Genomic DNA, 23,291 nt, shown 5'->3' on the forward strand with positions numbered 1-23,291 from the left:
ATGGTAAGGAATCCTGAAGGCCATTTTAAAAACACAGCCAAGGGCGCCACCTGGTGGTAGGACCATGGAATTTGCAATATATGGCAAAGACATTTGGCTTCCCATCGCCACAATGTAGACCAGAGGTAGTCAAACTGTGGCCCTCCAGATGTCCATGGACTACAATTCCCAGGAGCCCTTGCCAGCATTCGCTGGCGAATGCTGGCATGGGCTCCTGGGAATTGTAGTCCATGGACATCTTGAGGGCCGCAGTTTGACTACCCCTGATGTAGACAATCTGTAGCTCTCCAGATATCCATGGACTACAATTCCCATGAGCGCCTTGCAGAGAGCTACAGTTCAGCCACCCCTGGTCTAGACTCATTGTGGAATGAGCAAGGACCGTTCAGCCCGTGCCAGCAACTGTACACTGTTCCCAGATTGCAGGAGAAATTAATCTGGAAACAAATGCTACATCATAAAAGTCGACTGCACTCAAGATGCTTTAAATGGTTTTTAAAAATATTTTATTTTTTTCCACAACTTTCTTCTTGTGAAGCAGAACTGGCCATGGACAATTTTACACAAAGGGGTTGAAAATAAAAGTAATTTAGGATGCATTTGGAGGGCAGGAAATGTTGCCTTCGGAGAAAAAGTCAAAGTGAAAGCATTTCTTTTGATTCAGCTCAGGAAATCCACACAGAGATGACAAAAGTGCCAGAAATGACTCAAGGGCTTTGTGGACCCTCAGTGTGACTCTCTGCCCACTTCTAAAACCTTGACATATATAAAAGAAACAAATGCCCAAGTGCATGTGCAGAGAACTTCTTCTAGCTGTAATGTAGCCACAGCCTACCACAAAACGCATCATCCCTTCTTTCTTTCCACTGGGAATCCACATAGTCTAGGGGCTCCCAGCTATGTCCCTGCACTTGCCCACAGCTTGTCATGCTTAGTCAGAAATAGCAATCAGTACCAGAATTTGAACTCCGAGTTGGTCCTGAACCCATGGTCATGAACCTATGCAGGGGCTAAGCTTGGGCACCCCCAGTGGATTCTGGCCAAGAAGGGAATTGCTCCATATTGTCTCTGACGAAGAGTGCTTGCACTCAAAAGCTCAAGCCCTGAATAAATCTTTGTTGGTCTTAAAGTTGCCACTGGACTCTGATTTTATTGTGCTACTTCAGACCAACACAGCGACCCATCTGAATCTCTGAATGTTTCGACAGACATCGGGGGTCCCCAGTGCAGTGCCCAGGAGCATTCTGGCACCCACCAAGGGTTTTTCAAACATGGGCAGAGCTAGGTGTGGGTTTTGCCCAACAAGATTTGTGTTGGGCCCTGGGATTATCTGTGCAGATTTTTAAAAACATGGCTTTGGCATCGTGCCGCTACAGCACCAGGGTATTCACAGCACAACTGAAGGTAAGTTGCTGCAGCCATTTTGTGGCTAGGTACGCCTCCAGTGGCAGTCATTTTGAGGTTGTGCCCAACACTCTATGTCAGACTGCCCAAAATGCCTGTAGGCTCAAAAAGGATGGGACCCCTGACATACACTTTCCCCCCCTTTTTCAAAAATGGTTATTTAAAAAAAAATAACTCATTGGAGGTGAAAAGGGGGCTTGTAAGCTCTCAAAGCAAAAAGGTAACCAACCTTTTTTTAAAATATAAAATCACTCAAAAGATTGCCAAATTGGGTTGGTGGTTAAGAGGCCACCCCCACCCCCCTTTTTCCTCAATTCAAAAGAAAGCGCCCAAAGACAAACAGTCTTCTTCCAGGGTTTGACTAAACCATGTTAGAAGTATACTGCTTCTGTCGCTGGAGGTTTCACTCAGCCGTCTTCAATCCATCATTCAATCCTCCTTCGTGAACTTGCCTAATCCATTTGTACAAAAGCAAAGCTTGTGGAATTCACCACCACCATATCGTTTCCTGTGGTGACAAATGCTGTCAGCATGTTTTTGCACTGACTGAAGGGAGTGGCTTCTTCCAACCTGCCTGAATATACAGGCTAAGCCATGTCTCGTGCAGTGTTACTAATGCCCTCCCAAACAGCAGGCTTCTCCCTCCTGCCCCACCTTGCCCACATCATGTGCACCCCCTCCACACATCCCCATTTCCACTGCACAGCTGATAATGTCCCTTCATCTTTGCCAGTCCTCGCCACCGGTCTGCAAACGGCGTCCGGAAACACCCAGGTGCCTCTGTTCTTCGGCCAAGGGTCGTGAGAAGAGCAAGGAGTAATGGTAAGCTTTGACGTAGTCATCCACGGGAGCCTCCCCGAGGGAAGGGCGGGCACAGAGAGGGGGCTGCAAGGGGACTGGGAGACAGCTGGCCGTCGGAGATGCCCGCTCGGACTTGATGCTGACCGGCGGGTGCAAGGGAGGGGAGGCGGACGTCAGGGGAGGCTGGTCAGCCGCTCGACTGCTTGTTCTGTCAGAAAAGAAGTCAGAAGATTATCAGAAGAACCCAACCATCTATCCAGCCTAGCCTCCCACTTTGCCACGGTGCTCAATCATGCCACGGGGCTCAATCACACCGTCGAGCAGCTGCGGGGAGAAGGCACCCTGCCTCAGAACACAATCTCCAGGCAGTGTAGTCCCGACTCGGAAACAATGGTAGATAATACTTCCAAAAGTGCGAAACAGTCACTTATAAAGTCAGTCATAGTAACCAAACAATACTGTAAATTAGGGTACAATAATACAACAATTCAAAAAGAGTGGTACTAAAAAATAATTCAGGCAACAGTTCAACAGGTGAGTTTCAACTGAAGCCAGTTTGGTATAGTGGTTAGGAGTGTGGACTTCTAATCTGGCATGCCGGGTTCGATTCTGCACTCCCCCACATGCAGCCAGCTCACAGAATCCTAGAGAGGGAAGAGGTCATGCAAGCCAGCTAGTCCCATCCCCCTGCTCAAGGCAGGATCTGCCTCAAGCATTCAGGATAAGGATCTGTCCAGCCACTGCTTGAAGACCGCCAGTGAGGGGGAGCTCCCCACCTCCTGAGGCAGCCCATTCCCCTGCTGAACTAGACTCACAGAATCCTAGAGTGGGAAGGGGCCATGCAGGCCATCTAGTCCCACCCCCTGCTCAATGGGAATGAGGAATGGGAAGGCGACTGTAAGCTGCTTTGAGCCTCCTTCGGGTAGGGAAAAGCGGCATATAAGAACCAGCTCTTCTTCTTCAATGCAGGATCAGCCTCAAGCATCCAGGATAAGGATCTGTCCAGCCACTGCTTGAAGACCGCCAGTGAGGGGGAGCTCCCCACCTCCTGAGGCAGCCCATTCCCCTGCTGAACTGGACTCATAGAATCCTAGAGTGGGAAGGGGCCATGCAGGCCATCTAGTCAATACCGGAAACATTTCTGGGGCTATCAAGAAACCCCAGGGCTTCATGAAACCATTGTTGAGGGCCTTCATCTGGGGTCAAATAAGCTATATTCACATGCATAATCGTACAGTATTACAATAAGACCTGGTTGGTGCCATAAGAATCGTAAAACATGTCACTCCCAACAATTTTTATAACGATTTCCAATCACAATCAAAAATCAAAGTAGTCAAGAACCAGCCTTCTGTCCAAGGCCAAGGTTCAATTCTAAGGGCCATTCCGCACTCGTTCAAAATTGCACAATGGTTGAAAATTGAAATCGCTACTAATTTGCTGTTATGCACGTCATTGACAATCTGCCACACTCCTGAAACTGATCCGCAAAAAGCGCTTCATTGTAGCGCTTTCAGGGAAACCCCAAAAAGTGGATTCACTCACCAGAAAGCGCTACACTCTTGCAACCAATTTGCAACAGTAGTGGGAAAGTTCTGTGCGTTACCATTGTTGTGGTTTCTGCAAAGTCTCTCCCCCTGGCTCTCTCCTCTGATTTTCCGGCGAAACGATCGCCATTTTTTTTCTCGGAGCGAGCGGAGATCGACGAACCGGCGAGCCTTCGTTTACCCAGCGAGGCTTCCCTGGCTGCAGTCCCTCCCCAGAGCTGTTTAAAGTCACCAAGCACCAAACACCACACAGCCCCGTTTGCTGGTTTATTTTCCCTTTATTTTTCACTCTATTTTTGGCCGAAAATTGCACCCGTGCGGGGGGGGGGTATTTTTTTTCACACAGGGGGAGCGTGGCAATGATGAAACAGCAGCTCAGCTCAAACACCACCTGCTAGCTAGATGGGTCTCTCCGTTGCAACGAATCGTTGCAACGTGTGTGTTTTTTTTAAAAAACCTTCCTTAAAGGGAAAGGGGCTTTTCAGGAGCATGATAACCGCCACCCATTGGCTGCTCGTTTGATTGACAGCCAGGGGCGGGACAAAGCTCGGCAATATCGCTTCCTGGCTAGTGATTTTTGCCGAGACCGGAAACCTGCGGGAAACAATAGAAACGCAACTGGATTCCACTACAAAGGCAGGTATGCATAACAACGAATTCCACTATTTAAAATGGTGTTTTTTCCTTCCGCAACCAATTTGCTACATAGATCCTGGTGCGGAATGGCCCTAAGTGTGCATCCTTATGTGCAACCCCCCCCCCCCCCCCAAAAGCGTTCCTTTGTTTTCTCGGGCTGGGTTTTTGTTCCCTGTTTTGTTTTTCAATGAATGGGGAAAGCCAATCCCCAAAGGGGTAAGAACACAAAGCCTCTTATGGTCAACACCCGGAAAGAAAAACAAATACTGCTTTTGGAGCTCCCCAGTCCAGGACAGGCCTGTTTCATTCCTGGATTGGCTCAAGAAAGTGAGAAGGAAAAGAAAGCATCCGAACAGTTAACCGAGCAAGGAAGGCCCCAAACCCTCCTGAAAAACTCTGTGTACACCACAAAGTAGCACCAGCTGATCTGGCCTCCAGCCCAACTTGCTGAGTCAGCCATGGGGCACTTCTTAAGAAAAACTTTTGCGGTCAAAATACTAACCAGCAAAATTCCCTCACTGCCTCAGCCTTCTTGACATCATTTCTAACTTCCTTTTAAAAAAGAAATGTGGCCAGGAGTTCAGTTCCCTGCTTTGGCCGAAGTGTTTGAATCGTGGATGTGCAACGAAGCTTTACAAACGCAATTTATATCATATTTATTTATACTTTAAAGCTATGTCCTTCGAACGGGTCAGACATCAGCGTGCCAGCAGATTTGCAGGCACAGATGGTTGAAAACCTTTCGCAGGAAGCTGTGCAAAAATAAACCCTCACCCGATTTGATTTGCAAATTGAAATGGGGAATTTTTTTTTTTGGGGGGGGGGAAGGCTGTCAAAAGAGCAGGAGCCCAAAATTCTCCATTGTCACATGTTGTGAGTTTCTCATGATCAAGGCAGGCATGTGGCCGCCCCGCCTCCACCCCCTAGGATTAAACCGTGTGCGGAAATGAGGAGAGCGCTCTGAGGTCTTCTCACCAACACACCAACTTTGCCTCTGAACTCAAACCCATCAGCCACCTGCTTTCTCCTAAGCACCCTGGCGGCCATAAAATGGCGGCCCAGACAGATGAGCTGTTCAAGTCTTCCATTACGCAGGGGACCCATCCTCTCCAGTCCTGACCTGGATCGCCCAGGTTAGGATGATCTGGTTGCCTGCCCGGCCGTGCCTCTCGACAGCATCTGAGTTCTTTTGGGCAGTCTGGGGGGGGGGAAGCATGTACCAAACAGCTGCCCCCACCCACAGGGCTGTCAGAGTTCCAAAGCTTTCCTGATCCACCCAGAGCTGCCACATCTGCGGAGGCTCCAGTGCCTTTCATGGGGGGCACTCTGAGAGCTTGTCACGCCACCCCCTTCTGCATCTTACCCTAGCGGTGGGTGTCCAGCACCCGCAATGTCTCGTTGCCACGTAGCCACGGTGCCAGCCTGGAGGCCAAATGGGTGCAAGGTGCCATCTCCGGAAGGATACTCTGCAACACCATTGGTGGGTGTCAGGACAAAAGGAAAGACAGAGAGTGATCAAAATGTGGCCACAGGAATAAACAGCTTGGAAAGGGGATTGGATGAAGTTCATGGCGGGAAGATTTATCGACAGCTACTCATCAGGGTGACCGAGGGAAAGGTTCACATTCAAAGGCAATAAGAATCTTAGAGCCAGGAGGCAACGTCAGGGTCTCTATGCCCTATGCCTTGGTCTCTATGCCCTGTTGTTGGCCCTCCAGAGGAACTGGCTGGCCCCTGTGTGTGACAGGATGCTGGACTAGAGGGACCCTCACTGGTCTGATCCAGCAGGGTTCTTCTCATGTTATTACGTAAAGGAAGAAGACAGCAGAAGGGGACAGATACAGTGGTGGTTTTCCCAACAGGGAAATGACAGCCAAAGAGATCTGTTGTCCCAGTGAAAACAAAAGGAAAACCACCAACATATAGGTTACCTGAACAACCCAGAAGTTTCGTACCATCTGCCAGTCTCAGGGAGCTTCCCAGCAACTCCTCAAGATTCAGGTCCGATTTCTGGCCACATCAGCACCCCCAAAGGGGACCTTACCTGCTTGGCTGCAGGGGAGAAAAGTGTAACTCGGGAGTCCGTGGCCAGGAAGAGAGCTACTTCCGGAGGGCAACACAGGGCTCATGGTCTGGAAGCTGGGATATAAGGAGCGCTGCTGGGAAAATAATTGGGGGAGGGGGAAACACAGAGGGTTAGCAACATTGACCCCTACCCCCTTCCTGAGCACAAGAGCTACCAGCATGCAGAGCCAGGTGGGGGTCTGGTGATTTCCCGGATGGCAACTGAACTTTTGTAGTTCTCCAAGGTGCTACGGACCAGGGGTAGTCAGCCTGTGGTCCGCCGGATGTTCATGGACTACAATTCCCATGAGCCCCTGCCAGCATTTGCTGGCAGGAGCTCATGGGAATTGTAGTCCATAAACATCTGGAGGACCACAGGTTGACTACCCCTGCTATGGACTATAATTGAACTGTTCTTTGGCAGGCCAACACAGCTACCTTCCTGAAACTGATATCCAGGCTACAGAGGTCAGTTCCCCTAGAGCAGGGGTAGTCAACCTGTGGGATTTGCTGACAGGGGCTCATGGGAATTGTAGTCCATGGACATCTGGAGGACCACAGGTTGACTACCCCTGCCCTAGAGGAATGGCAGCTTTGAAGAAAGGACTCTCCGGCAAGATGCCCTGTTGAGCTCCCCCTCCCCACACACCTAGTGCTTTTTGGGGTACCACCTCCAAACCTCCCGGAGTGCCCCAGCCCAGAGCTGGCAACCCTGTGAGATGCAAACATGGGACCTTCTGCCCTGCCCAGAGAGGGGAGCAGAGGAGCACTCACAGCTGACGCCACGTTGTTCCGGCCACTGGAATGGTGCCCTTCCGTCTGACGGGCATCAGCCCCCAGGTACAGTGGGGGCGGGGTTCTGTTGGACAGCGCGCGACTCAGGTTGCCATGAGAGAAGATTGGATAGCCGACACCTGCTGGGGAAAAGCAAGGGCCGACTTTGGTCTGAGGAATGTGTACAGGGGACACAACCTAGAAAATGGCAGACTTGACCATGAACTCTGCCAACTTTGGATCGCAAGTGGTCAAACCCTCGGTGTCATGCCTTTAGGTCACTTCTGCCTTACGGCAACCCTATGAATAAATGTCCTATAGAACACCCTTGGACCATAAGGAAGGCCGAGCGTCAAAGAATTGAGGCTTTTGAACTCTGGTGCTGGAGAAGACTCTTGCGAGCCCCTTGGACTGCAAGGCGAACAAACCGGTTAGTCCTAGAGGAGATCAGCCCTGACTGCTCTTTAGAAGGCCGGATGCTGAAGATGAAACTCAAATACTTTGGCCACCTCATGAGAAGGAAGGACTCCCTGGAGAAGAGCCTAATGCTGGGAGCGACTGAGGGCAAGAGAAGAAGGGGACGACAGAGAATGAGGTGGCTGGATGGAGTCACTGAAGCAGTCGGTGCAAACTTAAATGGACTCCGGGGAATGGTAGAGGACAGGAAGGCCTGGAGGATCATTGTCCACGGGGTCGCGATGGGTCGGACACGACTTCACACCTAACAACAACAAGAACACCCTGTCCCTATCAGTCTTGCTCTCAAGTCATGTCTTCCTTTGTGGAAGCGATCCATTTCACGTTGGGTGTCTCTGTTTTCCTACAGCCTCCCACGTTCCTTAGCATCGTTATGGAACCCAACCTGCTGTACATATCAGAGCAAAATCAAAGCTTATTTGCAAGATATCTGCAGAATCTCTAGCAATCTGATGGGAGGTGTTGGAGAGTTCACAACACCTTGGGGTCTTTTATTCACATGCGGTGATCTCATCCCTGGCCCGAAGGAAGCGCGCTTAGCCTCGACCAGGGCCAGGGCTTTTTCGGTCCTGACCCCTACCTGGTGGAATGAGCTCCCGGGTGATCTGCGGGCCCTGCGGGATTTGTCAGCTTTCCGCAGGGCCTGTAAAACGGAGCTCTTCCACCAGGTCTATGGTTGAGGCTGGGGTCAGCGAATCAGGGACATCGCTCCCCCCCTAGGAGTTGGAGTGTACGCTACTCCCCTATCCTTTCCTCTTCACCTCTTTGATAATGGGGGAGGGGTGGGATTTTTAGACGTCATGTTAGTAGATTGATGTTTTAATGGGAATTTTAATGGGGTTAGTTGTTGTGACCCGGCTCGAGCCTGTCGGGAGAGGTGGGAAATAAATCTAATAATAATAATAATAGTAGTAGTAGTAGTAGTAGTAGTAGTAGTAGAAATAATAGTAATAATAATAAGTTTATTTAAAAATTCTGGAATTAAAGTGCATGATTAATTACAGAACATTTTTTAAATTTTAAGTTTCCTTTAAAGGTAAAGGTATCCCCTGTGCAAGCACCGAGTCATGTCTGACCCTTGGGGTGACGCCCTCTAGCGTTTTCATGGCAGACTCAATACGGGGTGGTTTGCCAGTGCCTTCCCCAGTCATTACCGTTTACCCCCCAGCAAGCTGGGTACTCATTTCACTGACCTCAGAAAGATGGAAGGCTGTCAACCTTGAGCCAGCTGCTGGGATCGAACTCCCAGCCTCATGGGCAGAGCTTTCAGACTGCATGTCAGCTGCCTTACCACTCTGCGCCACAAGAGGCTCTTAATAAATAATAATAATACAAAAATAAAACCTATCTATAATTATTTGCATGATGCAGCCTATATTTCTTTATTTGCTTCATTTATACCCTGCTTTTCTCCCCACTGGGGATCCCCTAGGAGCTTAGAACATTCTTGACGCCTACGTCTTATCCTAGCAACAGCCCTGTGAGGTAGACTAGGATTCCATGGTCTCGTGAGGAACCGAACCTGGGTTTCCCGGATCCTAGTCTGATAACTCAAAGCCTAGACTTCTTCAACCTTTTGAAGAATGTTTCAGGGGGTTCTCAACAGTGTATTTTAAATAAACAGAGTATTTTAAATAAAGAAAAACGATTGCATTTAAGCTGAATTGCCAAATTAAGGCTCTTAAGTCTGCTTGCTTTGGCCAAGCCTTTGAAAGAAGCCCATACCTGCCGCAAGGGGTCCCGGAGACCGCCTGGAAGGGGCTCCATGCCTGGGGAGAGCTGACTTGAATGGCAGCACGCGACTCGGCTGAAGGGGAGACCCTCCTGTGCTGCTCGAGCCCCCCTCACTTCCAGAGGGGGGAGTTCCCGTTGAGGCCCCCTCCGGACTAGAGAAGGAAACAGCTGACTGTTAAGGAAGGAGAACAGACAAGAAAGTTACACTGGGGAGGGTAGAAGGGGGAGGCCTATCAAGACTCAGAAAGTGATTACTCACGGAAAGTTTCGGCCGTGTCGCACTCAAGTCCACACCCTCACCAAGCCGCCTCAGTTTCCCCACAGGTCTCAAAGCGTCTTCAAGATCCAGTTCCGGGCTCTCCAGACCCAGGCCTTTTCGTTTCAGAGTCTAGAAAACATGGACAAGGCAGTTTAGATCAGGGGTCCCCAACAGGGTGCCGGTGGGCACCTGCTGACATCTTTCCTGGTGCACACCAAGTGTTTTTAGGAAGTGGGCAGAGCCAGATAGGGGGCCATTCCGCACCGGGATCCATGTAGCAAATTGTTTGCTGAACGAAAAATCGCCATTTTAAATAGTGGAATTCGGCGTAACGTATACCTGCCTTTGTAGTGGAATCCAGTTGCGTTTCTATTGTTTTCCACAGGGTTCCGGTCTCTGCAAAAATCGCTAACCAGGAAGCGCTATTGCTAAGCTGTGTCCCACCCCTGGCCGTCAAGCAGCCAATGGGCGGCCGTTATCTTGCTCCCAAACAGCCCCTTTCCCTTTAAGGACGTTAAAAAAAAAAAAAAAACACCAGTTGCAACGAATATGCGTTGATTCGTTGCACCCATCCAGCTAGCAGGTGGTGTTTGAGCTGCCGTTTCATCGTTGCCACGCTCCCCCCCAGTGAAAAAAAAATCCCCCCCCTCACAGGTGCGATTTTCGGCCGAAAACAGTGTGAAAATAAAGTAAAAATAAACCAGCAAACGGGCTTGTGCTTGGTGACTTTAAACAGAGGGGCTGCAGCCAGGGAAGCCTCGCTGGGTAAACGAAGGCTCACCGGTGCGTTGATCTCCGCTTGCTCGGAGAAAAAAAAATGGCAATCGCTTCGCCGGAAGATCAGAGGAGAGAGCCAGGGGGAGGGACTTTGCAGAAACCGCAACAATGGTAATGCACAGAACTTTCCCGCTAGTGTTGCAGATTGGTTGCAGGAGTGTAGCGCTTTCCGGAGGGTGAATCCACTTTTTGGGATTTCCCTGAAAGCGCTACAACGAAGCGCTTTTTGCAGATCGGTTTCAGGAGTGTTGCAGATTGTCAACGACGTTGTGCATAATGGCAAAACTGTAGCGATTTCAATTAGTAACCATTGTGCTATTTTGGACGAATGCGGAAAGCCCCAGGGAGTTTGCCCACTGAGGCTTCTGATTGGCTGTGCAGGTTTTTTAAATCATGGCTTTGGTAGCAACTACACCAAAGCACAAGGACCTGCATAGTGTTACTAAAGTTATGCTGCGGCAGCCATTTTGTGGCTGGCTCCGCCTCTTGGGGCAGCCATTTTGTTGCAGTGCCCACCATGCTGTGTTAGAATTCAAAATGTGCCAAACGGCTCAAAAAGGATGGAGGCTCCTAGCGTAGCCTGTGAGGCTTATAGAAATGATGGGCATGCTTTGTAACACATGTGTGTTAAAAGCAAAATAAATACAGCAAGAGAGAACAGTTCTTCCAACAGGTATTTGGAAAGGCTCTAAATTGAATCTTCATATTCCAAGACAGGGGACCTGTGAATAGCAGTTGCTAGAGAATGATAACGGGAGGGTAATTTGAACCATCAATCAGATCCAGCAGCTCTTCGTTATAGCCTTACTAGGGGCCAAGACCGTTGCATTCAGGAATACAATGGGTACTAGATTGGGGGGGGGCGAACTCTGCAGAAGGCCTCCCCCTCCCCCCAGAACCTGGAAAGGCTGCAGACAGCTGTTAGGGAACTCACTAGCAGGGGCAGCTCTCTCGCAGCAGGGATCTGCAGCCTCCGAGCCTCGGAGAGAAGTGGAAGGAGGAGGGGGCAGTCAGGGGTGGGGGGCGGAAGGTGATTGGCTGGCCGCTGGAAAGACAGGCAAGCCGGTTGGAGGAGGACCCCCTCACGGGGCGGATAGCCACCCTGAGTGGGTGTTAAGTGTGGCACTTAAGACGTGAGACACACTCCTCCTAAAAGGCCTTACCAGAAATATTAAGTAGAACAGATATTTTAAGTCTTAATGTAAAGCAATCCCCATCTCAATAACCTCAGCATACAAATTTAGGTGTGAGATTAAAATGGATGGGTGGGGAAGAAATCCATGACCTACATGGGATGCTCAGGAAACTGGGGAAGTGTGTGGTCATCAAGAAAAGACCATCACTCAAAGTTTTAGCACACTTTTCAAAAAATATTCCTTAATTTAATTACGAATCTTTGCATTCGTGAAACCCACTTTCCACATATTGTAAAAAATACAGTTTCTCCTTTTAATTAAGAGGGAAACGGGGACCTAGCTGAAGCATTTTAGGAGCGGAAAGTCCAACAGCTAGACCAAAGCTTGGCTCCCTGGTATCTGTGTCTGTCATTTTATTCACGAAACTGCGAGGAAGCAGATATCTTCTTAATTAACAAAAATAGACACTTCATTTTTATACTATTAATTTTCCACAGTGCCAAAAAAGTACGCCTGCCTCTGAAAAGCACGCAAGAGGTTTGTGGCTTGTCCCGCAGCGTCTCGTGCTCAAAGATAGAGTGCAGGTGTACATGGATGCTCCATCTAGCTAGTGTGGCTGCCTGCCTTGGATACATAGAACGGTATTCAGGACAAAATGTGGTTTTCTGAACTGCCGTGACTTCCTCAGTTGAGTAAATGCATCTCATATTGCATCATGTAGGCAAGGGATATTGGTGGGTTGACATGGGCAGAGAGGTTGGCGAGAGGCACCTGGCTGCACCGGATGATTTTAAATCACCTGAACTGGATGGTGTGCACCTGTGAGCACTCAAAGACCTTTCTGGAGAGCTTCCAGAACCTTTGTCCATCATCTTCGGGACCTCTTAGAGCAGGGGTAGTCAACCTGTGGTCCTCCAGATGTCCATGGACTACAATTCCCATGAGCCCCTGACAGCATTTGCTGGCAGGAGCTCATGGGAATTGTAGTCCATGGACATCTGGAAGACCACAGGTTGACTACTCCTGTGAGGACTGGAGATGTGCCAGAAAACTGAAAAAGTGTAAATATTATCCCAATCTTCCAAAAAGGAAGGGAAAATTACCTGGGAGTCTCCAGGCCAGTGAGTTTGACCTCTGCCTTAGGGAAGATAATAGAGCAGATTTTAAAGGGGGGGGGGGCAATCTGCAAACATCTGAAAGACAATTTGGAGATCTGGGGAAGTCAACACGGATTTATTTCCAAAAGTTCCTGGCAGACCAGCCTGGTTTCCTTCTTTGACCGAATGACAGGCTTATTAGATCGTGGAAATTGATTTTTCTACTTGCCTTCAGCTTTCCCTGGGATTATCGTTGTTTTCAGCAAGCTTTGTCTTCTCATGCCTTCTCCAAATGTGAACAACCCCTGCAGAGCCTTTCTAAGCTAGGAGTCATTACCACATCTGGTAGCAGTGAGTAAAAAGGTAAAGGTATCCCCTGTGCAAGCACCGGGTCATGTCTGACCCTTGGGGTGACGCCCTCTAGCGTTTTCTTGGCAGACTCAATACGGGGTGGTTTGCCAGTGCCTTCCCCAGTCATTACCGTTTACCCCCCAGCAAGTAAGCTGGATACTCATTTTACCGACCTTGGAAGGATGGAAGGCTGAGTCAACCTTGAGCCGGCTGCTGGGATCGAACTCCCAGCCTCATGGGCAAAGCTTTCAGGCGGCTGCCTTACCACTCTGCGCCACAAGAGACTCTCACACATTAAAAGGGCACTGTGTGAAGAAGGAACTGAACGTCCTAAGGGCCAGCCCTCCCGCCCTCCCCACTTACCTCCAGGATATCCGAATTGGTCCGGCTCTCATGCGGCTCGCTGTATTCCGTGTATTTCAGAAGCACTTTGTCCATGTCTGTGCTGGCATACTGGAAGAGCCGGTTGGTGCTGTTGAAAATGATAAGGGCGATCTCACAGTCACACAAAACGCTCAGCTCGTAGGCCTTCTTCATCAACCCAAACTTCCTCTTGGTGAAGGTGACCTTGCAAAAAAAAAAAAGGGAATGCGGCAGCATCGTTAGAGCAGGGCCTGTGGGCGCTTTTGGGATTCTGACACAAAATGGCCGTCACAAAATAGAACCAGCTACAAAATGGCTGCCAGAGTTCACTTTCAGATGCAGATCCAAACATGGGGGTGGCAAAAGCAATGTGCTTAAAAACCCGAACACCGAATCAAACCTCCCATCACCAGTCAGAAGCCCTGCTGGACAAAAGCCTCACCCACTTTCATAAAACCTGATCACATCCTGCGGCAGGGAGTTCCACAAATTAACTACATACTGAGTGAAGAATTGCTTCCTTTTGTCCGTCCTGAATTTCCTACCCTTCAGTTTCAGACAATGACCCCAGGTTTAGTATTATGTAAGAGGGAAGTGAAGAAGAAGAAGAAGAAGAAGAAGAAGAAGAAGAAGAAGAGTTGGTTCTTATATGCCGCTTTTCCCTACCCAAAGGAGGCTCAAAGCGGCTTACAGTCGCCTTCCCTTTCCTCTCCCCACAACAGACACCCTGTGGGGTGGGTGAGGCTGAGAGAGCCCTGATATCACTGCCCGGTCAGAACAGTTTTATCAGTGCCGTGGCGAGCCCAAGGTCACCCAGCTGAAGAAGGCCACAGAGTTCATTGGGAATCCTTAAAGCCTGTTCTCTCTTTCTCTCAGCTTAGTCAACCTCACAGAGTTGTAGTGAAGAGAATAGGGGAGAACCTTGGAAGAAGGGCAGGACCAAACAAAAGAGAACGATAGGTCAAGCTGGCTGACATGGTAGGGAGGACCTCTGAAAGGGAAAGATTCAAGGGACAGCGGTATCCCATGCAGTAGTATAGTAATAATAATAATTTCATCATTATGTATGACATCCTTCCCTGTCTGGCTCAGGCCAGAATCTGTGGGTTTAGTAGACACAGACCATGAAGTTCTTCCAAAACAAACAGCTCTTTATTCAAACCAACTCCAAACACCAAACAAGGAACATAGACACAACACTAACTTATATACATTTTGGAATGCCCACCGAAGAACCTGATTGGTCCTTAACGGCAGCAGTTAATTGGTCCATTCATAGAGTCAATATTCAGTTAACAATTGGTTGTGATTGTGGTGCTAACAAGCCTTTGGCCATATACAATAAATAAACAAATGTCTAAATATCAATAAAGGAGTTTAAATTAATTAAAATTACCCCTAGTCTAGCCTGGAGGTGACCGTTGTAGGGATCACAGTCTAGGCCAGCTGTCATATGTGAAGAGATGGTGGGATGCCACACAGGTAGCATTTGTGATCTGGACCACAGTAGATAAGGAGTCATCCAGGATCACACTTGACTATGGTCAAAGACGTCAGGTGGACCCCACAAAGAGCTGGGACTTGCACTCCTTCACCTTCAGCCTGCCGACCCAGACAGAGAACCACCGTCTTAGCTGGATTTATGTTCAGCTGACTCCACTTGAGTCAGTACCCCACGGCCTCCAGACATTTGCCCAAAAAATCTGTCAATGGCTGGCTGTCATCACTAGCATGCTGATGAGAATCTACCCCAAAACTCCAGACTAGCTAAGCAAAGGCGCAAAATTAGTGGTTAAATAACATTGGGGAAGAGACTCACTCCCTGTGTAACCCCACACAACAGGATACATCACCTGGAAGTTCTTTCCCCAGGACCCCGGAGAAACGACCGCAGCAGTTTAAAGGTTATGTCCCAGATTCCCGTGTTGGCTAGGTGTTGGGCTAACAGTGTGGGCTTTAAATTGTTTCTTTAATGCCTCATTACTGTAATTCTTATTTATTTATATTCGTTTATAATTGGCTTTATATACCACCGTTCCCTGGTGGGTTCATGGCGGTTTACAATAATAAAAAGATAAAAGACAATAAAATTCCATAACATCCCTTAATAAATACTATTGATTATGATTGTAAGCCACCACGGACCAGCCTGGCTGAGAGTGGCGGCCAATAAATCACATTAGAATGAATGAATGAATGAATGAATGAATGAATATGAATGAATGAATGAATGAATGAATGAATGAATGAATGAATGAATGAATGAATGAATTATTGTGTCAAATGCTGCTGCAACAGTGATGATCCACTTAGATCCAGCTGCCTCCAGAGATAGTCTGCAAGGGAGACCAGAGCCATCTCCATCTCATGGCCAGGTGGGAACTGTAAAGCCTAAAGAATGCACACAGCCGCATTCTGCACACATCGGCTAATGCTCTTTCGGTACCCTTTAGAAGCAGATCTTCCTTCTTTGCGCAAGAAGGTCCATTGAAAGTGCATTATCCTACAGGTGCGGAACGGGCAAGAGGGTGCCCAGTATATCTCTGTATAAGTCATAGCTCGGGCTTTGCATCCTTCCAACCTGGCACAAGTGTAAGTATTTTAAAAAACTGCCCAACTGCATTCTGTTGTAGAAGGAAATAAGGGCCAGTCTTCATAATTGGGGGGCCCTGGCCTAAAGTCTAGGATGGGGCCTCAGAATGACTGCAAGCCCCCACCAGAGTGGGAGCCATCACCGGAAGCCGAGCCTCAGAAGGGCTGGGTTTAAGTAGTTGCAATCATTGGTTTGCCAACCTCCAGGTGGGGCCTGGAGATCCCCCAGAATACAAACAGATGCTGCTGTACCCCAGGTCCCAAGCTGCTGTACCCCGGGTCCCAAGACTCCACCCTCATTTTTTCAGGAATTTCCCAGGCCAGAATTTGCAACTGTACATGAACGGGCTACCGAGGCCTGGATGCCTGCAAGAAGCGAAAGAAGAAATCTGCTCTTTTTCTCCCCCCTCTGCATTAGGACTATGGGCCGCCAGGCACCTCCAGCATTGGTCCTGGGACAGCTGTTCCAATTGCCCATTGGCCAAGACAGTCTCTGCCTGCCACAGCTCTGCATGATTTTCTTCCACTTGAGCTTTCCATCACAGGGGAAGCTGGGATCACACTCACGGAGGAAGCCTGCTGCATCCCTGTCTCTCTTGCCTGCCCCAAGTGCAATGGGAGAGAAGCAGGACTATAATGTGCATCTTTGTATGAGTCCCCTTCCTGGCCATTCAAGAGAGATGCTCAGTATGAAAGGAGCTGGTTGCAGTAATGCCGTCTTTTGCTTTTGTTCAGAAACAAAAATAAATATTCATCGTGCCCCAGGACTTTGACGATCAGGAGACATAACCCCAGTTCTTCTCTGGAATAGCTGGCATCTCTCTGCTCACGACAGAACAACCAATTTGGGAAGAGGCTTACCTGCCGGTTCCTTTGGTCCAAAATCCGACTGATCTGGATTTTCTTCCGCCCCATCGCAGACCGGCGGGGGCAGCTCTGTAGAGAAGGAAAGAAAGGGATCATTAGACACCTACAGAAAGGCCACCTCCAGGCCATGAATTCTAACCAGTTTCAAACCAGATTAACCGCATCGCTCTTTTGCTCCTGAGATTAATTTGTTGGGTTGCCAACTCTTAGTTGGGAAATACCTGGAGATTTGGGGGTAGGGGCTTCAATTGGGATATAATGACTTATAGTTCATAAATGTGGCCATTTTCTCTGGAGAATGATCTCTGGCACCTGGGACCAGTTGTAACCCCAGGACTGTTGGCAACCCTATTTATTAGCATTTTCTATGATAGGCCAACAGCAAGATAAGACTACTTAACAAAATAGAGGGGTGGGGTCATTACATTAATGAAATCGTGACACGGACATAAGCCAACGTTCCCACTTTCATTTCTTATGAGACTTATCTTTTCGACAATTTTTTTTCTAGTTCTGTAGCTTGGTTCGAGTTGCGGTTTTTAAAAAATACATACATAGAACACATGCAACGCCTCTGTCTTTTAATACTTGCAACATAGATTTGTCAATTTCCCAAATCTTGGTGGGGGAAAAGCACACATTTTGCAGGAGTGAAAAAAACAACAACCCTAAAATGGAGCAGAAATAAAGATAACTATTTGGCTACTGAGTGAGACAGGATGCTGGACTAGATTATTATTAGTATACTTAGATTTATTGCCCACCATTCCCAGTGGCTCATGGCGGGTTCCATTTGAATAAAACCCCATAAAAGCATCCCACCCAGACATAAAAGCATCCCACCCAAATGAACAATGTAAAAGAGAAGAACGGCAGAAAAAATATTTAAAAACTATACCTTCTCCCAGTAACTCATACAGGAGGTGGGAAGAGGGGGCAGATGAAATCAAGACACCATACACATGCTTTCCTGGAGGGGGGGGGCAACAGATCTTTTCTGTTGGCCGGCCTCAACCATACTGTGGAAGAGCTCTGTTTTGCAGACCCCGTGGAAAGCTCCCACAGATGGTCAGATTCAGTAAGGCCATTTTCTTATGTTCTTCCAGGGGTAGTCAAACTGCGTCCCTCCAGATGTCCATGGACTACAATTCCCATGAGCCCCTGCCAGCATTTGCTGGCAAGGGCTCATGGGAATTGTAGTCCATGGACATCTGGAGGGACGCAGTTTGACACCCCTGTATAACCATACCTGGTTTTGGTATGAGCAAAATCAAAATGGGGATTTTCAGGCTGGGACAGCAAGCAAGATTAAAAAAAAAAAAAACAACCCCAAAAGCCAAGGAGGCTTGCAGACCCCCTAGAGCAGAGGGCAAAACCCTGAGGTTTTCCAGATCAGCATTTTTACCCGAGCATTCTTCTCAGGTCTTCTACATCCTTCCGTGGGTGATTTCGTTCAATTGCCTCAGCTTTTGGCCATCAAGCGTCACTGTCTAAATTTAGCAGGTCAGAACTAAATTTAAAAGCTGGCAGGAAACTCGGTCAGAGTTCCCATGACCCACGGCTGTGCCAGTCCTCGCCCCCACAGGGCTCTGAAAGGTACATGGCTAGACCTTTGCACAGGAACTATGGTTGAAAGGGGACGGGGGGGAGAATTGCAGAACATTCCCTGGGGGAAGCCCCTTCCTTGCCAAGAACATCGCCAAGATCCTGCAGTGAACTCACAAAAACTCTTGTCTCGGTTGAACAGAGGGACCCCCGGGCAGTGGGGAGAGTCTCTGTTTGGCCTGCAGAGAGTCCCAGGTTCAATCCCAGTCATCTCCAGTTCAAATAACCAGAGAGTCCCAATACCAAATCAATTCTCCTGCCAAGATGCCACATCTTAGGTGACTTGAAAGGTTGTCGGCCTGAGCAGGTAACACTGACTTCGATGGGCCAAAGGGTTGATTTAGTGCAGGGGTGGCCAAACTGCGGCTCTCCAGATGTCCGTGGATCTGGAGAGCTGCAGTTTGGATACCCCTGATTTAATAGAAGGAAGCTTGGTGAGCTCAGACCCCAGACTCAAAGGCCAAGGCATAAACTAGCTCCAAAACTTGGAGTCCATGCACATGGATCAATCACATTTCTCCTGAGGCTAGATACAGGGCATAATTTGTAAGTGGACATACATCAGCTCTCTGAATTTCCTAGTTCTTATAGGTAAAGGTAAAGGTATCCCCTGTGCAAGCACCGAGTCATGTCTGACCCTTAGGGTGACGCCCTCTAGCGTTTTCATGGCAGACTCAATACGGGGTGGTTTGCCAGTGCCTTCCCCAGTCATTACTGTTTCCCCCCCAGCAAGCTGGGTACTCATTTCACTGACCTCGGAAAGATGGAAGGCTGAGTCAACCTTGAGCCAGCTGCTGGGATTGAACTCCCAGCTTCATGGGCAGACAGCTTCTGACAGCATTTCTGCTGCCTTAACACCCTGCGCCACAAGAGGCGCTAATGGGTACCTGCAAAAAGCTTATCCAAGCAACAAGAGGTTGCCAATCTCCAGAAAGGTAACCAAAATGTGGCCACACGGTAAATGAGTTGAACATGGATGCACAGAATCATTTTTAGCTCCATCTCCAGAAAGGGCCTAGAGATCACCTAGAATGCCAACTGATCTCCAGACAACGTGTGCTTCTCCAAGAGACAATGGCTGCTTGTAGGGCGTTATACCCAAACCCTGCCCTCCGCAGACTCTACCCACAAAGCTGGCGACCCTAGTTACTCTTGCTAGACACAGCAGGAGAGTAGGAAATCGTAATGGCCTGCAGAAGAACCTCCTTGCTGGATCAAATCCATCTAGTCCAGCACCCTGTTTCTTGGTCAGTGGTCAGTGAGATCCCTCCCATGATCCAGACTCTCTTTTACAAAATGATAAAGAAATCAAGCACCAGAATGGTGCCAGGGAGTGACTACAAATTCAGAATGGCTGAAAATGGGTTCTCAGGCGGGTTTATCCCTCTCATCCTGCCTTCCTCCAAGGAACTCAGAATGGTGATATAGGAGTGGAGGCTAGTCAGGGGGAAATCTCACAACCATGCCTGAGATGGGGGAGACCTCCCAATCTCCCCAATACCAAACCAACTCTCCTGCCAAGATGCCACATCACACAGGCTCTGATCAACGGCTGAGATTTTTCGCATTTTATAACCGGCTTGGTACACTGCCTTGAAACCATGTCAGCAGCCGGACAGAGAAAACTTTCAAAATAAACTAGTTTCTATCATGGGAAGCAGGCAGGGGATGTTCCAACAGAAAAAGCAAGGAAACGAGGGTGAAAGTCATAGGAAAGCCACCTGCGAAGGTTGGCAGAGACAGGTAAAGAACAGCATAAATAAAGGAAAACCCGGACAGTTGTAATCAGGTGCTTTCCATACAAATTTATTGGTGGTCATAGACCAAAGATAAGATATCTTAACCTGGCCTGAATCTCAGCTCAGTTCTATGGAGCAGATGTTTGATAATACAGGGAGGAGAGCTTATGTAAGGCAGGGTCTGGTTTCATCAGCCTTTTCCTCCCGGGAAGCTCATTAGAGAAGGCAGGAAAGGAAATGTGTGTGTGTGTTGTGCTGCAGGTGTTCATTCTCCAGTGCAGTTTTCCCACCAGGAACAATTCAGTCCTTTCTCATTTCACTTCCCACAATGCGTCAAGGTGCTTGTTGTAACACTGGATTATTACAGTCAACACAAAAAAGTCCATAAAGGATGTGCCAACCAGAGCCACAAAGATGTCTATCAGAACATCTATCCCCGATTTTTAAAAACTGGCAGTTGAGAAGTGAAAACCCATATTTCCCAAAAATATGCAGGCAATAGAATCGTGCAGTACAAAAGGTCTCACAAAGCTACTCGGATCCATCATTGGGGACTGTGGTCTGTGCTGTTACAGCCTGCTGAAACTAGGACCCTAAATCGTTTTGGTGCCACGTCATGGGCCATGTTCATATTTGTCCTTTGCTTCATTTCGACAACAGAGCTGGTTCTACAATTCTGAATCCTACTGCATCATCTATTCCAGGGGTAGTCAAACTGCGGCCCTCCAGATGTCCATGGACTACAATTCCCAGGAGCCCCTGCCAGCAAACGCTGGCAGGGGCTCCTGGAAATTGTAGTCCATGGACATCTGGAGGGCCGCAGTTTGACTACCCCTGATCTATTCTATGGGATGTCCCATGCTATCAACTGTATTGACTCACACTGCGTAATCCGCCTTGAGTCCAAGGGGACTATAAATCAAATAAATGGAGCCCCTGTAGAAGGAGCAGTCTACCTCTGTATGTTGGTTGCCTGTGAACTAAAAGCTGAGCTGCTCCCCTTGGGGTTGCCGTTGCAAAGGGGGGGCTGGAGGCCACGAACACTTTGTATAATCAAGCAACGCAGTTCTCTATTGTCCTTCACCCGTGGAACGTCCAATGCCTTTTCATAAAGTATAAAAGTATAAAAGTATAAAAGTATAAAAGTATAAAAGTATAAAAGTATAAAAGTATAAAAGTATAAAAGTATAAAAGTATAAAAGTATAAAAGTATAAAAGTATAAAAGTATAAAAGTATAAAAGTATAAAAGTATAAAAATAAAAAGGCAGAAGAGCACTGGAACTTTTGCTGTGTAATATTGCTTTGCTCAAATATATATATTTGTGGGCCAACAGGAAGGGAAAGACCCTCCTCCCCCACTGGCTCCCATTGGCCGGGGCCAACAGGAATGGAGTCCCCCACCTGCAGGGCACTTACATGTGTACTGGGGTGCGTCCAGGGGCAAACTGTCAGCAATGCTGGCAGAGAGCCCCTGGCCGGCTGGGTGGGTGGGATTGGCCATGGCCTGTGCACATTATTATAACAGCGAGCCCGCTGTTACAGATGAGGGATACTCAGGTGTGTGCATGTAATGTAGCTATGAGCTAAGGAACCATTCCTTGCCTGGAAACCTTCTGGACTGGACCCGTGCTTGCCTAACAGCCAGCTTAGTGTAGTGGTTAGGAGCGCAGACTTCTAATCTGACAAACCGGGTTTGATTCCCCACCCCCCCACATGCAGCCAGCTGGGTGGCCTTGGGCTCCCCATGGCACTGATAAAGCTGTTCTGACAGGGCAGTGATATCAGAGCTCTCTCAGCCTCACCCACCTCACAGGGTGTCTGTTGTGGGGAGAGGCAAGGGAAGGCGAATGTAAGCCACTTTGAGACTCCTTCAGGAGAGAAAAGCGGCATATAAGAACCAACTCTTCTTCTTCTTCAGGAATATCAGGACTCTCTCAGCCTCACCTCCCTCACAGGGTGTCTGTTGTGAGGAGAGGAAAGGGAAGGCAACTGTAAGCCGCTTTGAGACTCCTTCGGGTAGAGAAAAGCGTCATATTAGAACCAACTCTTCTTCTTCTTCAGTAATATCAGGGACCTCTCAGCCTCACCCACCTCACAGGGTGTCTGTTGTGGGGAGAGGAAAGGGAAGGCGATTGGAAACTGCTTTGAGCCTCCTTCAGGTATTTATTAAAGCTGAACATATCATTCAGAGTGATGTTCCTAGGTCATTTGTACCCTGCCAAACTCTCTACTTGGGCCATAATGAAAGGAGAAATCCTGCAAGAACACACACCAATTTACTCATGTCCTATTACACTGTTATTAGCAAGACAGAATGCAAAGACACAAGATGGGAAAGTCACACCAGCTACAGACTGGCAGGGCTAAACGTCAGGTTGTACAGCTTTAGACTGTGGTGGAGGTGGGGTTGCTTGCATGCTCTTGCATGAAAAAGCCCCACGCAGATAGAAAGCTAGCAGAGCAAGGCTCTAGCCCAGTTTTCCCGATGGGGTGCTAGTTTTCAAGCTGCGGGGAATTTTTGTTAAGACTTAATCCTGCAAGCTCCCCTCCCCCCTGCTCCCAAGCAGAGTGATCTACAAAACACAGCTCGACTATCTCAGCATGAACTTGATATTCCATCGGATTTCGTCCAAGACCAAACTGTTTCAGAACCTACTTACCAAAAGGCAACAAACAAAAGGCCTATAGGACACAAGCGTACCCTTTGCTCACTGGGACCCCTAGGTATACTGCTCCTGAACATGGAGGCTCTACTGAGCTAACTTGCTAATGATAACCTCTCCATAAAAGGAAATTAAGAAGAATCAGACCAAAGGTCCACTGTGCCCAACAGACACTTCTGGGAAACACACAGATCATGTAAGAAGTCAAAACCAGCCCTCACAGTTGATTTCACTACAGCACCTTGCCTTCAAAGATAGACTGTCTCTTGATATAGAGGCTCCATCCAATTATCATGGCCAACAGCAGCTGGACAGAACTAGTTCAGCATGGGTACATTCAACTGTTTTATCCAAAGCCAACTGTCCTGGGGAATTTACTCCCAAGTAAATATGTAGTGGCACAG

General features: G+C 48.3%; 1 protein-coding gene across 5 annotated transcripts in view; it reads right to left on the reverse strand.

The window, feature by feature from the left end:
* Nucleotides 1-489: 489 nt before the first annotated feature.
* The window catches only part of MEF2B (myocyte enhancer factor 2B), a 35,148-nt gene continuing 12,346 nt past the window's right edge, over nt 490-23,291 (reverse strand). Inside the window, exons 1-9 of one of the 5 annotated variants that reach the window (XM_077331995.1) lie at nt 18,285-18,362; nt 16,874-16,948; nt 13,421-13,624; nt 9,697-9,825; nt 9,429-9,609; nt 7,227-7,366; nt 6,433-6,544; nt 5,752-5,854; nt 490-2,413 (exon numbers count right to left, since the gene is read on the reverse strand). In XM_077331995.1, coding sequence (XP_077188110.1) covers nt 2,125-2,413; nt 5,752-5,854; nt 6,433-6,544; nt 7,227-7,366; nt 9,429-9,609; nt 9,697-9,825; nt 13,421-13,624; nt 16,874-16,927 — 1,212 coding nt within the window. In that variant the 5' untranslated portion in view covers nt 16,928-16,948; nt 18,285-18,362 and the 3' untranslated portion in view covers nt 490-2,124. Of the gene's footprint in view, nt 2,414-5,751; nt 5,855-6,432; nt 6,548-7,226; nt 7,370-9,428; nt 9,610-9,696; nt 9,826-13,420; nt 13,625-16,873; nt 16,949-18,284; nt 18,363-23,291 lie in introns of those variants that run through there. The other 4 variants (XM_077331994.1, XM_077331993.1, XM_077331991.1 and 1 more) reach the window with 4 other exon arrangements.

This window comes from Paroedura picta, chromosome 4, assembly GCF_049243985.1.
Source record: "Paroedura picta isolate Pp20150507F chromosome 4, Ppicta_v3.0, whole genome shotgun sequence".
In the NCBI taxonomy this organism is placed as follows: Eukaryota; Metazoa; Chordata; class Lepidosauria; order Squamata; family Gekkonidae; genus Paroedura; species Paroedura picta.